At 42.3% G+C, this 17,684-nt stretch overlaps 1 protein-coding gene across 3 annotated transcripts in view; it reads right to left on the reverse strand.

Moving 5' to 3' along the window:
* Positions 1 to 4,020: 4,020 nt before the first annotated feature.
* The window catches only part of pdm3 (POU-domain protein pdm3), a 124,180-nt gene continuing 110,516 nt past the window's right edge, over positions 4,021 to 17,684 (reverse strand). For 2 of the 3 annotated variants that reach the window (XM_089596370.1, XM_089596368.1), the window contains 11 exons: positions 15,185 to 15,356; positions 14,946 to 15,104; positions 14,665 to 14,829; positions 12,445 to 12,609; positions 12,041 to 12,363; positions 11,062 to 11,275; positions 10,786 to 10,966; positions 10,088 to 10,132; positions 8,928 to 9,011; positions 4,943 to 5,094; positions 4,021 to 4,509 (listed from right to left, as the gene is read on the reverse strand). In XM_089596370.1, coding sequence (XP_089452496.1) covers positions 4,385 to 4,509; positions 4,943 to 5,094; positions 8,928 to 9,011; positions 10,088 to 10,132; positions 10,786 to 10,966; positions 11,062 to 11,275; positions 12,041 to 12,363; positions 12,445 to 12,609; positions 14,665 to 14,829; positions 14,946 to 15,104; positions 15,185 to 15,356 — 1,785 coding nt within the window. In that variant the 3' untranslated portion in view covers positions 4,021 to 4,384. The remainder of the gene's footprint in view (positions 4,510 to 4,942; positions 5,095 to 8,927; positions 9,012 to 10,087; positions 10,133 to 10,785; positions 10,967 to 11,061; positions 11,276 to 12,040; positions 12,364 to 12,444; positions 12,610 to 14,664; positions 14,830 to 14,945; positions 15,105 to 15,184; positions 15,357 to 17,684) is intronic. The other variant, XM_089596369.1, reaches the window with a different exon arrangement.

Here is a 17,684-nt window from a genome sequence, read left to right on the forward strand (position 1 = left end):
CCACAATATATGTTTTTATTTAATTTTTGTGGACACCTACTAGCTTTTACACAGGTATTCGCTTACGGGCTAAAGTTCCTTTTTGCTTTAATTTTTAATACGTAATGTAATGTTACATCGTGTCTAAGCGCTAACATTCAATCTAAAGCTAATTGTATACTCATGTGCTTAATTTTCGACTGTATACGTACGTTTACTGTTTCAAGGTTTTTATTGTTTGTTTTTTTTCTTTCTTTCTTTCTCTCTATCTTTCACTCGCCATGATCTATCATTTGTTCATTTTATTTTTCGAGTGAAAAGTTGCGACAAAAATGCTTACGACGAACAGGACGAACGCCTGCATATTTTATATTCTCCCGTCACTGTCGAAGAGCGAAATAACATCTGCGTGGATGAATGAACGATACGCTTTCGCAATGACGTGGCGATAGAGATGGTTTTTGCTCTCGTCGATACATTTTACATGCGACTTGGAGAAGCACTGCTTTGATATATTGTGTTTTAATGTATCGATTGAGGTGTTCCATGAAGTTACATTTTTTTCTCATATAATAGCCTTGAAATTGTTGGTCGTGTGTGTACATGGACGTGTGTTTGTTTGTGTTCCTGAGGTGGGGGAGGGGGAGGTTATTTTTTTTTTTTTTTCGTGTGTGCATATTCTGTAAATACTATTAATTAATTATGTAATACTTGTGTATCTCCTTTATTTACAATCCCAGTTTTACAGTCGAGTAACTTTATAAAATGTAGTAGGAACTTTGGTTTCACCGAGTAATGTTTCGAGAGCAGTTTCCTCCCAAGTATTGCCGAAAGGTTTTTTACTTTGCTGCCCGTGTTAATTTCATTTACAAGTCGACTTTGTACTACAGAGATTTTATACAATTGTGTGGCAATCCAAAAATGATACTGGCCCCGCTGCTGCTGCTTATGACCGGCATCGACGTTTGGCTGTATCCGAAAGAAAGTTGCTTTTGCGCGGAGCGCTGACATTTCTGCCAGAAACTGCTGGAAACATTAGCCCGTGGATCTGCGTTTTCCTTAGAAATATGACACTCACGAATATAACTCACATTACTTTTTTTTCCATTTTTTGTTCCTTTCTTTTATGTAGCCTAAGCATAAAGAGCATTTTTGCAATGTTTATCTATTTAGATGTGAAACTTTCACGAAGAAAATATACATGATTTCCACTTTTGTTCATTTTTTATTTATTATTTTTTTATTTTTTTAATCTCTTCTTCCATTTAGCGTACTTGTTCCTCGTCCTTTCTTCCTTTCTCGTCAACCACGTAACAAAATTTATTAACCAGAATCTCTGTACAAACGTTTTTTTATTTTTTATCTTTTTTTTTTCTTCTAAATCACTTTTTTTTCACTTTAATTTTTATCAAAAGGACATAACACTCTACGCATTTTTATCGAAATAGAAATTTTGAATTTTGAATTTTATGCCGTTCGACCCGCCTCTCACAGAGTGCGCTCTCGCGTATTATAATACAGTTTTTAGGAACAAACCACTTTGCTCATCATATTTTTTCCTAAAGTTATTCCTAAAAATATCGCCTTTCGTTCGTTATCAACTTTTAACCATGTAAATTTTCTTTGCATGCCTTTTTTTCTTTTTAGCTATTTTATAGCTACCGTAGTTGTCTTTAATAGTTGTAAACTTTACTCCTTTTAAAATGCCTATTATTTTATTTTCATGAACAATTTTTTTATAGTAATATGTACAGGCTATATTTGGAGACTCAAATAATATTATGTATTGAAAAAAAAAACCCATCATTTATGAAATAATAGTAGATGTTGCTGAATAAAGCATACGTAACTTTACAATTTAATTTTAAAATGCAATAAATTACAAAGTGAACAATTTTTGTTAATTTATAGAAAAATCATGTGAATCGTACAAAATTGTTTGAAAGCATTTGTTTATTTTAATTATTAAAAAGTTAAAAAATTTTGTGCTCTGTTTTTTGAACAATTCCGTTCAATAATTCTGCGAAATTGATGGCATTCAATAGCTTTTGTTCAATTAAATGCTTTTTTGTTAGTAATTGTTAGACAAACGCATGACTAGTGAGATAAAATTTTTTTGAATTTCTTAACTTTTACAAATTGCCATAGGGATAAATATCGTAAAGTACATTTTTTCGATAATAATTTTATATATGTTGATTATCAGTTTTAATTATCTTTCTTTGTTTCCTTTTTTTCACACGCGAACATCTGAAGTAGCTTACAATAATGAAAACGATATTTGTTCCTATAGATGAATTCAAAGCAGCTTGTCAGTACACAAGTATACTTTCCAAGACGAATTACTGCGATCGATTTTTATTCTTTAGCAATGTCAACATTTCTTACAGAAATATTCGTGTGTAATCATTTATATAGAGGGTCCATCTAAATCGAGCCTTTTTTTTCTTTCCACAATTTCCTACAAGGGTTACAAGTTATTTTTAACTTTTACTTTTTTTGCAAGCGATTTTTTAGTGTATCCAAAAATTTTGCTACTACATTCAGCAGAAAAAAAAAATGTAGTACAAAAAATTCATTAGTCCTATATGTAATTAAACAAATTTCAACGTACGTTTCTCATCAATCAATTCCAAACTTACTTCAATTTATTCAATCGTAACATACATTTTGTCAAGACGTGGTTCACTTTTACATTTTTCCATTTATCGCTATAATAGTAGTAAATGTGTGCTCACTGTTTTCATTTCGGTGCTCACGAATTCGTTCACCGTTACGTACGATAATAATAATAATAATAATAATAATAATAATAATAATAATAATAATAATAATAATAATAATAATAATAATAGTAATAATAATATTAATAATAATGATAGTAATGATAGTAATAATAATAATAATAAAAATAATCATCATAAATTTTGTGATGCGAATATATAAATTTCAACTAGTTACTTTTGACGAAAATTAAATATTTATGATCAGTATCGCAATCATAACCATCACTCCCCTACTCACGTAAAAATTATTTACAAATAATACACACGTATACGTTGCGATCACAATGCTCAGTGGTTCAAGTCGAGCAGTCCCCGTTACCCTGTTTCCGTCCGCTCGATTGTGTACCACCTGTGTCAGTCGTTATTACTCGTAGGTTTGCTTTATTTGTTTTTAAACTCAATTTTTATTATTTTTTTTATTTTTCAAATTTTTATAATCAATCGTATTCAAATTAGCCTCAACGAAAACTACCGGAACTAAATTCGGAGAGAACTTGCATCATCGTTATCATCAGCATACATAAACGTAAGTTTTTTTAACATAACTTTGCGTGTCTTACGAAATAATGAGTTTAATCCTAAAATCATGGCTAAGTCATTAGGATCTATGACTCTTTCTAGTGCCTTTCCATGCTCAAGGATTGCATAGTATGTATATGCATACGCTATTAAATAAATTAAGGCTCTCCCTTTTCCTAACATTTTTCGGCTCAAGAGAAAAATCTTAATTAACGAAGTAAGCTCTGTCTTTTTTTTTAACATAAAAAAAAAAAAAAAAAAAAAAAAAATCAAATTTACTTAATGACTAAACTGTAAACATGTCCACGGAACCTTTCCGGCGAAAACAAATAGTCACAAGCACGCATATATATTTTTACATTTTCAGTGAACAAATATCTATTTTTTTCTTCTTTTTCACTTTCAATTAAATTTAATAAACTATTTATGTATACATGTATGAACTTTTTTTTTTTTTTCTTTTATGTATAAAATAATGGAACATCGGCAATAAAACGTAATCTACATAAATTACACAATATGCAATATAATAATAGTAATAGGAGAAGTAATGATAATAAACGAAAAAAAAAAAAAAAAAAAAAAAAAAGAGGAGAGAGTTTAGTTGTGCTAGAAACAAGATTTGGATCACGAACTCGCTTCGTATAGTATATATAATTATATCATCATTATTCCGAATGCGCATGATAAGTATGTGTGTAAATATATATTTATAATATATATATATATATGTGTATGTGTGTATTTGTCCCTATATACTTGTCTGCCGCTCGATATCTCTCGCATCCTTCTTTGTCTCGACGGCCCGTTTGACGGATCACAACGAAGCTTAAAGCTATAGGTATAATATTCTCACAGTGTCGTGTCGTGGAAACCATGGTACGCGTGTCACCATCAGCTTCTCTCCCGTGAAATGCAAAATTCGCTGCAGCGTTGGAAGAGGGAGATGGATAGGGATAGCGATGGATCGAGGCTTGGGAGGGTGGGAAAAGGTGAGAGCCGGCTGCGTTCGGCCGGTGGTGTCTTTTCCCTCTCGCCGGTCCTCGATGCCGGTCGTCCAACGATTGGTCTGGCCCACCGATTTTATTCGCCGGTCGCGCTTAAGACATGCCCTTCGACATCAACCTCACGGTGTTTTTGAGGGCCTGTCTCTTGTTGCAGAACCAGATCCTAATGACTTCGCGGTCGTAGCCCAGTTGCCCCGCCAGCGCTGTGATTTCGGGCCCTGGAATAACACGAAACGCCTTACTTATCACTCATCCTCGTCATCAAGGATTACAAGGTTCCTCATTCGCCGCACAAGCTCTCGCTTGTTACTACACACCTATACATACATACCTCATATAGTATACGCGACACACTTGTAATTGCAGTACAAGAGGTATAAAGAGTTTTTTGAAAGCAAGGCATAATTAAATACGCTCTCTGGACGTGCCTTTTTTTTCGGCAAATAAAAGTGCAAACTGCGTAAAAACAAAAGAGGGGGGAAGCGTGAAATGAAATTCAAGAGAGTTGAGTTGGAAAAAAAAAAATAATTAACGAGGGATGAAGAGCGTTGGTGCCGAGGTGAAAAAAAAAGGAGTAGAAGAGTGGAAGGGAGAAAATGAGGAGGAGAGAGGGCGTAGGTGGCGGAGCGTAATGGGCATTAATTGACTTACCGGAAGGATGCGTGTTTCTGTCGAAATGCGCGTTAAGCAGCTCCAGGGCCTGGGGTGTGAACGAGGTACGCCGCTTCCGCTTTTTGCTGGGCTCGACGCCGATGAAATCCGTCAGGTGGTTGGCACCGCTCTTATACCTGTAATCATACGCACTGCTCTCAGTTGAAAGCTGCTTACTCCCACCGGCCGTCTACCGTGTTATATACAAACTCCCTCTTTGTACGTGTATATATATATATGGACCTATGCGTGTATTTACGTCTCACGAAACAATTTCCGTCGTTAAACGCTCGATTTGCCGATCAACGAATTGCATTTTAATGAACGGGCGACGCCCAATTATCGCAACGAGTCGTCTTTAGGTGGATATCGTAATTATTGCCCAACGCGCCCCTCGCTCGCAAAAACGCGGCCGATTGGATTGTCGCGCCTTTCGTTTTTTGCAAATAACGGAAGCGCGGCACGCAATGCCCCGCGTTTAATAACAAAAATATGTAGATTTCTCGGTCAGCAGTGACGGTGCACGGGTACATGGCAGTGGAAAAGCTCGGAATATTAAGCGCGATCCAACTATGTGCCTAAACGAGAAAAAGTAGAAGGAGAGGAAAAAGAGCCACGTTGACGGGAGCTCTATGACGGCCATGGAGGTGTATATATACACGCGGAGGAGGGTATCGCACATTTTATTCTCCCCGCGCGCTTACAGCGGAATTGCGGAAGGGAGGGCCGCTTAAAATTTATGTTTTTAATTTAACTCCGAGTGACCAACTGTCGAGCTCGGCGGAGGGACGGCCGATCGGGGTGGTGGGGGTGGGGGGAGAAAAAGGCACGGGGCGAAATTAGCATCGCGCAGTGATATTTTGTCGAATCCGCGAAAACAATATGCTAATGGAAAGGAAAAGAGAGAAAAAGGATCGGGGTGTGTACGGTTGCGCGTGTGTGGGCAAGTGGGGGAGGGGAAATCAATGGGGGGACGCCGAAAGACGGGTGACGGATGCACCGGGTAATACAATTAATGCGCGGGAGATGTATGTATATATATATATATTGAGAGGGCTACTCATATTTTAATTAAATGCAGTCGCAGTCGCAGGTATAGTGGTATTATTGATTTATTGCCCGATGCGCGCGGAGAGTATAATATACCTGTGTGTTGCGTGATAACTTTTTTTTTTTCGTTTGTTTCGCGATGCTCGTAACCCGTGCAGGCCACACACTCGCTGGCTTTTTTTTTTCAATTTTCATCTGAAAAAACACGGACGGGCTTAATGAGAAAAAATTAATACGATATTTGCAACGCGGCTGCGTCATTATAACGATCACAATAATTATCATACATCGATATTTCGAAAAAAATAATCTCCCCTCGGCGACTCTTTGAAATTATCATCCACGTTTTTATTACTATTATCATCTCTGTGAGTCATCGTACTGCTTGTATGAAAAAAAAAAAAAAGAGAGAAAGAAAGGAATTAATCTCTCCCGAAATCAATTAAAATTTTACAAACATTTCTTTCTTTTTTTTCGGTATAATCTTGTTATTCGACAAAAAATGGGGTTTCGGGCGAAGAAAGCAAATAAGAGTGATAAAAATTGAGCCGGGGCTTAAATTTCGGTGTCGCATGAAATGCGCGCATCAAATCCTGTTGATTTGCGAGGAGATCGAGTTCGAAGCGCCCCGAGTAACAAATGCACTCCTCCGACGGTACAAAGCTGCACCGAAAGAGAGAGAAAGGGAGGGGGGGGGGCTAAGATAAGCGCGAGCAAACGCCAACGAATGAGGTACACGCGCGCGCACACAGAGAGCCCCCCGTGTCACGGCAAAGAGCCGAGCGGAGCGAAGAAGGAGCCGCGTGCGGAGGCGAGAAGAAGAAGAAGAAGGCGGAGTAGGTGGAAAAAGGAGTAGGACGACGGAGGGAAGGGAGGAAGAGGAGGCACATCAGAAACCTGATTTTAATTAGTCCGCAGTTTAATTACTCAGCAGATAAATCGTGCACGTGCACCGCATAAACCAGCCGCTTTCATTTTTCCGCAGCCCGCGCGCGTGAGTCTGTCGTCGGCGTCGTATATAAGTGTTCTCTCTCTCTCTCTCTCTCTTGGCTGTGTCGGTGGTGGTACAAAGTGCAGCTTATACACCACTGGACCGTGAGCTGAGATTGTGTGCACCAGTCGGGGCGACAAATATTATGTATGGGGCGCTGCTGGCTGCTTCGAAGAATGCTGGATCGGCGATTGTCGCTCGATGCTCTTCTTTTGGCTCCGGTTCGCGCCTTCGGCTCGAGTTGCCTTCCTACCTTTTCTTTTTATTTAATTTGTTGAATTTTATTTTTATTGGAAACGACTCTCCGCAAAGCAGGTAAAACGTTGCTCCTGCATTAATGTGTATTTAATTTTATTAATTATTGATTGTATTTAATTATACGTAGCCGAGCTACCAAGAGCTATAAGATCCTTGAAAAAAATTAAGTCAATTCAATTCCCTTTCGTCGCTCTTTTACCCCAACTTTTTTTTTCCTACGTGAAAATAATATTCAACGATGCGGTAAACAGTTTTTTAAACGAATAACACCGATCGATCGACGACTGAAATGTACACGTCGCAGGAATGAAGACCAGCGAGCCCTGCAGGAAAATCGGAGCACAATAGGAGGGGCCGAGCCGTTGTTATTTATGTCCGGAGCGATGGGCCCAATCGTGCCCTCCGGGAGCTCGTCTTCTTCGGATCAACGGGGGAGGCCCTGCCGGAAAGCACGAGTCGGCGCCGTGATTTAACGGAACGGGCCCTCGGGCCGGGCGTGACCGAGAAGAGCGTGCGCCCGGATTCCTATCCATCGGCTATTTTTGCCCCATCGACAGTTGCGCCATAGGTATCTTTTTTTTTTTTTTTTTTTTTTTTTTTTTTCATTCGAGCCGAAATCTACCGCACGTGTAAATTGACTCGCGCTCTTGTGCAAAGTATCGCGGGGTTATTTAACCAGACGCCATAATTTGTCGTTCAATTATATAGAGGACTCGAGTTTTCGTTTTTCGTATCCCCCATTGATATTTATCTCGCGCAAACTAGTGGCATACCATTTTGTTATTTAGCGTATACAGGTAAGGCGTACAAGCCAACCAATACCCGTTTCGTCGTGTATTCATTTATAAACGTAAAAGTCACGTGTTTCAATTTACCCTCGTACACAAGGATCATTAAGGACAACACGGTAGACACGTAAGTGATTCCAGTAACAATCATGATAATAATAATAATATACGCACTCGTCTAATCATTGGGATGTCGATAAATTTAAAAGCGATTAAAATTCTTAATAAGTACGCGAGCTCTAGGAAATTAATTCGGCTCAAAAAGAAGGAAAAAAGGCGATCGCGGAGCCAAAAAAAAAAAAAAAAAAAAAAAACACAGAGTGTAACTGTGCAGCAGTCACGTTAATTAAAATCTATAAATAAGTATGCAGCCATGCAAGCGCGCGCGTACATGTTTTATGAAGTGGTCGACTGTACAACGCAACGCTGATGCATACATGTAAGATGAGGAAAGAAGTGCGCTGCCGCACGAGAGTCCCTAATTGAGTTTGTAAACTTACTGAAATCAAATAAGCATATTTCATATTGCCTGAGCAGGAGCATCGCATTACGAGGTACTTGTAAATAATAAGAGAGAGAAGCATCGCGGATCCTCGAATTTATCGAGTGCTCTTCTGTCCCCCTCCCCAATCTCATCTCAATAAGTCTCGCGTGTGTTGTATCGTCCATATATACTTACTTGTGTGTTACGTACACCATGGGCCTACGTGCAATCAACATCCCGGGCATTTACGATGGACGCGACGCCGCGATAAATCGAGCGAATTCAACTAGCGAATAAGGTTCAAGGGGGTGAGTACCGGTACCACCAGCGACAGGGATTTTTTTTTTTTTCGGTCAAGTTGTAAGTGTTAAGGGTGTGGAAGGTGTACTTGTCGAATGTACGGGCCCAACTCACCTATCCTCGGCTTTCTCCATCCACGTTTCGAGCACTGGCTTGATTTTCACGGCGCTTTTCGGCGTTATGTCGAGCTTTTCGAACCTAAATGGAAAAAAAAAAAAAAAGAAAAAATTACCTCTTTTACCACAAGCGATGATGATTATCGGTAAAATATTTCGTCAGGTTGGAAACATGCGTGGAAAAATACAAGTAATTACAGTTTTTCCAAGTTTATGACGAGCGAGCTTTTATTTATTTTTTTTCTAGCTCTTTGTGTATAATTATAATATGCTCGAAAATGAGGAAAAACAAAATGTATAATAACGTACAAAAGCAATCAATGAGTCGAAACACATAATATATAAATATATAAAATTGTGTGTAACTTTTTTTTTTGTCTAAAGGAGCACTAAAAAGCATGCATTATTCGATAACAGGACATTGACAATGCGTGCATGCGCGTTGACTTGGTGATGCTGTGAGCTTATGATGTGCCAACGTGTTTTATCTGGGCAAGAAATGAGTTGTCTCGTTATCGTTTCGTGGAAACGCATAGTTTCGAGAGTTAAAATTTTTACTGGAGAGAGAAAAAAAAAAAGATAACGAAATGATGGTTATGATGATGATTAAGAGATGAAAAAAAAAAAAAAAAAAAAAAAAAAAAGATAACTGTGATGGTGGTGATTGTTAGGAAGCTCATGACAGATGGGTTATATAATGAGTAGAAAGACAAATCGGAGCCTCTAGCGCGTTGGCAACATCATGCCCAAGCTTGCCAATGCCCTGGCTCGGAGAAAGTTAATAATTACAAAAGTGCTCCTTTTGCAATTCTATTGAGAATTTATCGATATCGTTTTTTTTTGCCCCGGTTTTGTTTCGTGATTTAGTTATTTATTTTTATTTTTTTGTTTTCAACTTTTGCTTTTCGATCATACGTCACTTTTTTTCTGTCATTTAATGAAATTGGAAAGTGGCAAGACAGTCACTGCAGCCATACCCAACGGCTAATTTATTGGCACGAAAATCACACTCCAATGGAAAAACTCGTCCGAGTAAATTTAAAAGCTCGTGCTGCGATATTTACAATTGATATAAAATCATCGTATTGGGCATGACTGCAGATTCATAAAAACTTGGGGAAAATTAAGATATTATGTATAAGGAGTATAACAACGTACATAGTTTGATTCTGCCGCTGAGCGTACATCTGCAAAGCCAGGGCACTGGGAAATCACCAATGAATTAGTTAGTCGAAACGTAATAAGCTAACATTTGGTTGACAAAATCACCAGTTTTAGTCCCACAATGATTCACATGAGTAATAATTGGACGAAAAAACGTAAATAAAAAAAAGGTCATACATGGTCCACACCAACCCGACACTCACACCCATATACGCACGTACTTAAGTGTAAGAACTGTATTGTTATGTTGTATACAGTAACTAAAACTGGTTACACATATTAAGTATATTATCGCTAAGTAAAAACCTGTCGTTACTATTTAGTTGGCATCTATATATATTTGCTTGTACATACACAACACGATGCAATAAATTATTCTCTCTTTGCGTCAATCGTCAACTACGAACCCAAAATAAAATAAAAATTATGCGTTGGAATAAATTTTTCTTTTACACCACGCCATTTCGATACACTTATGTGGCCTGATGGCTCAAGATCTATTCCCTCAAAAACGTACAGACACATAAACATCCGACGAATAAAAAGAAATAAAAAAAACTAATCATTTCCGTGGTCGCAACAGTCTCACCCACACCTGCCGCTCCTCAGGTGCATGTACAACTTTGACCGTGTAATAAAACAACAATAACAACGCACGAGTGAACAAATGAATCAGGTATAGGGTGTCTCACCTGCAAATGGCACTTTGACTGTACGCCGGGCCCTCGGTGACGCTAAGCGCCTGGCCGACCTGCGTCTGCGTGAGCCCGAGCGACAGCCGGCGCAGCTTGAAAGCTTTGGCAAACTCCTTTATCTCTTCCAGGTTGATGCCGTCGACGACGTTGTTCGTCGCCTCGTTGATCGTCGGCTGGTCTGTCGTTCGCGGAACAAAACAAATGGTTTTCGTTAAAATTTCGAGACGCGCATTTTTAACGGAGGTATACAGTGGTGTATATATATATACTAACTCGAGGAATCGTTGAGAAGATCGTCGTCCTCTTCCTTGACGCTGTGGACGCTGCTCGGGGACGCTTTGACGTTCGCGATGCCGGAGCCGTGGGTCGTAGTGATGGTGATCTCGCCGTTACTGGCCGCCAGCCGATTGAGAGCCGAAGCCGCGGAGCCGTTCAACGGCGACGACTGCTCCAGCCGCTCCCTGTAGTGCTTCTCCGACTGTTGCTGCTGTTCACCCGCACAGGGACAAAACCATTTCCAACTTTATCTCGTTGCGCTTTTCACTTTACCTTCGCCCCCTAAGCTCCGAATTTAGCATCGGCCCTTAATTAAAAGCGACTCGGGATGTACCAGTCGGCGATCTCTTGTTTCAACTCGAACCGATACGGCCCCTTCCCCCCCCCCTTCAATATTTTATCGAGGATGTCCACAATGTCGCGTAAGCGGTTCCAAAACCACTAGATTCTCAATTTCATCGATTATTCGCATTAATATTTGACGCGATCCCGATACCGCGTATCTGATTTCGTCGGCTCGGATCGACGGAGGGGCGGCGTTTTTAGAGCCCGATCGGCGCCCGTCCGTATAGGATCGTTAACAATTCAATAAAGCCCCGCGGTGCCGTTATCGTGCCCTTCTTCTATATTAAGAAAGCTGCTTTCGAGCCGCTCTCGTAACAATAATAGTCCAACGATGGAAAAGGGGAGAGAGGGAGAAGGAAAAAAAAAAAAAACAGGTGGTAGGGGTAATAATGAGACCGAGGGTGTATACAAGAGGGGGCGTCGCGAGCCGGAGGGCAATTCGCCGCTCTAATTAGCGACACAAGTGCCATTCGCCGGACCCGGGGATACTTTCTTAACGAGATTGTAGACCCTTTTTTTTTTTCATCTCCGCGCCTACTTCGTTATACTTGAACTCTTTTTTTTTTTTTTTTGTTTTTAGCTCAAATACGAGTTGGTTCGGATCACGAGCAAAATATAATAGGTAACTCACCGCGTAGTGGTTGATGTGCGAGGCGTGCCGATGGCTGACGACGTGCTGTTGGGGCGAGGACGCGAGAAGGGGCTGCTGTTGCTGTTGGTGCTGCTGTTGTTGTTGTTGTTGTTGCTGTTGCTGTTGTTGTTGTTGTTGTTGCGAGGCGACCGCCTGTTGTTGGGCGGCGACCGCCTGGGCCTGCACCGCCTGAGCGGCCTGGAGCAGTTGTTGGGGCTGCATGGCGTTGAGGAGCTGTTGGCTCGCGGAACTGTTGCCGAGGAGGTGCGACAGCGCCGCTGGACTGATGCCCAAACCAGCCCCCAAGCTCGGACTCGTCGGCACTGCGAGCACACAACGAAACCATGAGTTGAATGGCAAAACATTTGGTGGGACTGTGGTAAGGGAAGAGCGATTTGTTTTACCGTTGTTCGTGGGGTTGCTGATCAGGCCCTGGGGCTGGGCGATGGACTGCAGATTCGCGAGCGTCGTCGAGACGACCTGGCCGTTGCTCAGCGCCAGGTTGACTATTTGGTTGTTGTTGCTCACGTGACTCACGGGAATGGTCAGTATTGTTTGCGTGGCTATACCTGAAACAGTTACCGATCTACATTGGCCGTGGGATCATTTTAAGGACACTTTAAGAGAAAAGAGTGGGCGATACAGGTGTAGCCTGCCCCGAACGACTATCTACATTGTACAGTCGCGTGCGATATTATCGAGATAACACGAGTGGTCGAGGATAGGATACATAGAAACGTCGTATTATGCAAGACCCGCCCGATCCCCTTATTAGAATTTCCAGGGCGGACTTGCAGGAGTAAATATACCCCTCACGAGCATCATCGGCATATACATGCAACACCTATATGTGTACGTATACATATGCCATAGTCATCCAGAGAGCAGTGTTAGCCGGCACTTGATCTCGATTGAACTGCAGCAGCTACATATATATATATATATATATATATATATGTAACACATATACGGATGAGATGGATGTAGGTGTATATTATATGAGGTATAGTGATGCGGCAGTGTATAAAGTTATCCCCGAGTCTCGCGGAGGGATTATTAGACATCCCATGGAGCAGGTAACCTCTGCCTCTGTTCTCGCTCTCGCCCCCCTTCCCTTGGCGTAGTTGGCAAACTATTATCACCGTCTTAATACCGAGTGCCTGGACTTTCTCTTCCTCGCTCTGCTCTTGGCTGCAGCGCGTGGGGGTATAGGAGGCAGGGAGAGCAGGAGGGTATACATATACACGAGGCACTGCACTCGCCGCCGCGGATAGTGAGCAAAAGAGGGGGTGGAAGGGTATAAGGACGTCTAATCATATTTAGAATAGTTTCGAGATTATCCCGGGCCCCTAATCTGATTATCCCGTACACGCTCTCTTAATATGATTACTGATCATGAGTAGCTGCTCTGCGCGCGTATGTATACGCGCGTGTAAACAGGTACACCAAGTTCCGCTCCCTCGTAGCGGTCTGGCCTGTGTCTGCCCTACACTGGGGGGGGGTGATGATACCCCACTATAGCGACTACTGTAGTTAATTTTCTACGTACGTATCCGCGTACACCAGCAGCAGTGACACAGCCGTAAAAGTTTCGCGCGCTGTACGTGTGCACATACACACCCAGATACGGAATCCAACCCCCCCGAGGGTGTGTAAGGAGCGTAGTACACACACATAACCGCAGAAGAAGAGCGCCGTAGGAAGATCGATGACGGAGCACGACCACTTGTTGGGCGAAAACTTTGCGCGGTCTTTTCTCCATTCTATACGTATATAGTATATAGAGTACAGTACGTATATACGGGGGGGGGGGGTATGTCGAGTTAGCCCCGCAGCTGGACGTCTTAACGAGGAGAGAGCCGGTCACAGAGAACCAACTACGCCGATGTACGTATAATGGCTGGTATGGTATGTACACGGCTTCTAATACGCGGACTCGAAAATTGCGTACGAATCGACGGGGACAAAGTTGCGCGCAATCGATACAAACCGGGGGGGGGGGGGCACGCGGCGCGAGCGATCTTCGGATGAAAGAGGGGGAGAAGTGGACAAGCGCCGAGTGGCAATATACCTAAGGTTCGCTGGTCGCCTTCAAAGGAAGAAGCCGAGCATCGGCAACGAACAAGAACAGTGAAAACATATATATATGTGTTAGAGGAACGCTTAGGTACAGCTAGCCGGCTTCGCAAGAAATGAACGGGGCTGGCGTGTACATAGGGAACGGTGAGGGTGTTACCGAGGGCCGGCGGGCTCGGCAGACGATAATTATACATTGAAATTAGTTGCAGAGTTTGCCCTCTGCGCTACTCGAGCTGGATCTATATATACCGCCCTGGCAAGTAAGTATACGAACGACGACGGAGGTAAAGGCAATGGGGGGGAGGGAGGGATAGCCGTTATTAGTATAACGGCGCAAACTCAATTGTGCAGCAGGCGGCATTATGCAGTCGGCGAATAGGTGTAGGTGTTACATGTGACGTGATTGTGGAGCTCCTTGCCGCGATAACGAAACTTCAAGGCTGGATGTACATACGTAGCGATAAATCTTTTGACTCCGATGGTATAGGTACAGAGGGGGGGGGGGGCGATTGAAATGTAAGTCAGGGTGTGGATGTAAAGATTACCTTGCGACGTGGGTATAAAGAGTTGGGCACCCTGGATGCCCTGGACGAGCTGGCCCGAGGCCATGACGAACTGTGGCATGGCGATGGGCTGGGGCTGGGCCAGGAGCTGGCTTAGTGTCACCATCGGTGCCGTCGTGCACGATGGTGTCGTCGAGACCGAGCCAGCTGCGAACAAATAATACGTTTTATATACGGTTCCGTCAAACGTGGGCATCGACATCCCTTTTTCATTATATTTGTCATTGTTGGCTTGTTAACAGTGTACGTGATGAAATACGTACCCGGTGGAGTGACGGTGAGGTTTAGGGGTGCGTTGATGAGCTGATTGCTGGTGAGTTCGGAAGACATGCCCTGGAGTCCAGCCGCGAAGGACGCGACCTGCGGCAGGTTCTGCAGATTCGCGAGGTTTTGGAGATTCTGAAGCGTCACCATTCCCGCCACTGCAACAAGTGATAGTTCCAAATTGTTGAATCAAACGCGTGTCTCATTTTTAGATGTATTTATATATGTATATACGTACTGGTGCCGTTTAGCTGAGCTTGGGCGACTCGTTTCGCGTGCTCGAGGTTTTTGTTTGGCGAGGGGCTGCGCCGCTTCTTGCGCGAGTTCCTCATGCTCTCGAGCATCATCTGGTGCTCGTGGAGCGTGGTCGGGGCTGCCTCCGGGCTCCCGGTGCTGCTCCTGTCGCTGTCCTGCAACATCAAATTCGACACAATTCCAGAGTTTTAATCCAACGATTCATCCGTGTTATCTCCATATACATTATTCTATTCTTTAGTATTTATTATTAACCCCCCGCAACAGCGTATATGAACCAGTGGCTCGACTATTGCTAAGGGTTAATTAAAATTGGAAAATTAACGTGACTGATGTTGGGGGCTTCTTGGTATTAATCGAGTAAAATTTGCGGTTTTATGGTATTCTGTAAATTATCTCGATAGAAGTACAAGATCTCAAGTCTAAAATTAGTCCATTAAGTTAACCGCTCTTAGTTCCGCTTCAGGAAGCAGCCCCCCTTTTTTTCCCAGCTACAGAGCCCTCGAATTTTTTTATTGGTTCATCGAAATTCATGAGGAATCAGCAGAGAAAAATCCGTTCCGGTCACTAAATTAGGATTTTATTTTATATATTATTTTATTTTATTATACTAAGCTATCTCTTGATTGCTGAAAAAACAACTGCCAATATTTTAGCCCCCCCCCCACCCAAAAAAAAAAAGTACGTAAGGGAGAAAGTCTCAGCTGCGTTGTTTCCGATCGGCAATGCTCGATTTAATCATCAACAATTTGTTCGCTGCATCCAGCGTTAAACATACTTGTATTATTTTTGTAATTATAAAAAAAAAAAAGAAAAAAAATTGCTTCAAAAGATAGCTTGAAAGGGCGAATAATGAATTTTCCGGCAAAAAGAGTGATACATTATACCCTCCGGTGTAAAATACCCCATTGCACGCGGAATAAAAATTTCGACCTGCCCATCATTTTATCGGCATCACCGTTGTGGAAAAAAAAAAAATTAAAAGAAATTCGATTCTGCAAACTAATTAGCGAGCTTCCACCGATACACCCAAATGCAACGCGAACGGAACCACCATGTATATGTACATGGATAAAATTAAGGGCCAACCGCGCCGGACCTCCCACGTACGTATATATTACACATATATACCGACTTCTCGCGCATCAGGATCGGCAGTGCGCTTGACGCCGTACGATAAATTGATTAATATTCATTTAGGTACCAACAGCGGCATATCGCGATGACGCCCGCGAAGAGCAGTATCATCGCGGAATCGCAACCGTGTGTACCTATACATGTACGTGTACGTATTATATATATATATATATATATATGTATGTATACACGCGGCGCACGCGGGATTTCGGGGGACAAAGGGGGTGGGGTTTCGGCGTCGCGTATTTATCACTGCGGCGAATCGAGTCGCTAATTAGGTGAATTGGCTCATTTATCATCGTCCGGTCGTTAATGGCTATGCGAGAGCACCCGAGCTCCACCACCGCCGCCGCGGCTCAAGTACGAAAAGACGCCCTTATCGTGGCCTTGCAATCTCACCGCCCGACCGGAGGAGGGGACTGCCAGATAATTTCTCCCTCTCTCTCTCGCTCATTTGCACGATAGTCGAGGAATAATTAGCGGACGGTGCCGGGAGGCTACGGCATCACGTATACACGAGGGCGCGCGTGCGTGCATGCATCCCTCCCTGTATAAATACATGTATACGTACATTGTGTGTGCAAGGGAGAGTCCGCGTGGGCCATAAACACGAGTAATACACGTAATACGAGCAAGGCCTTCCAAGGCAATCTAAATTATAATAAATCGATAGCTCATGTATATATACATATATATACGTATACGCGTCTGTTGTATGTAGATGGGTTTACATACCTACAGCCGAGAAAAGGGGTTATCTAAAAATATAACCGACTCGGCGATTAAGATATAAAGCTATCGAGTTGTTACGTACCGTATACCAATCCTCCTCATTCCCCCCTCGGCCTCGATTATGATATAAGGTATATAGGTGTCTTTACTCTACTGTTTTCTTACGTTGGGCGCGTTAAACGGAAACCGTTTTGTTTCGATACCTTTTCATTCCGGGGGCAGATTAAACCTCGTTCTATTTATACAAGCGCGAATTGAACTTTTTTTTCTTCTTTTTTGTTTTTTAATCGATGCGGCAACAGTATGCCGGGAAGGTATTTACAATGAATTTCCTTTACTTTTTCCTACCCAAGAAGAAGAAGAAGAAGGTGCAATGGCTTTGCATTGGAGGAGCATGGATGTGGATAAATGTGAGCGGGAGAATAGTTTTTGCGCGAGTGTTTCAGCCCCGCTGAGGCGTTGATTTTAATAAACTCGGGTCGCAACAACGCATCGAGTACCTATACGTATATTATCATTCAGTAGTGGAAAATAAGGTGAGACAGTGGCGGTATATGGTGTACGAGGGTGGAGGTGCTGTTGGCATCGGCGTAGCGACAGAGTGCGGCCGCTTT

This window comes from Copidosoma floridanum, unplaced genomic scaffold, assembly GCF_036245765.1.
Source record: "Copidosoma floridanum isolate Cflo_tuat_1 unplaced genomic scaffold, Cflo_Japanese_pri ptg000030l, whole genome shotgun sequence".
NCBI lineage: Eukaryota > Metazoa > Arthropoda > Insecta > Hymenoptera > Encyrtidae > Copidosoma > Copidosoma floridanum.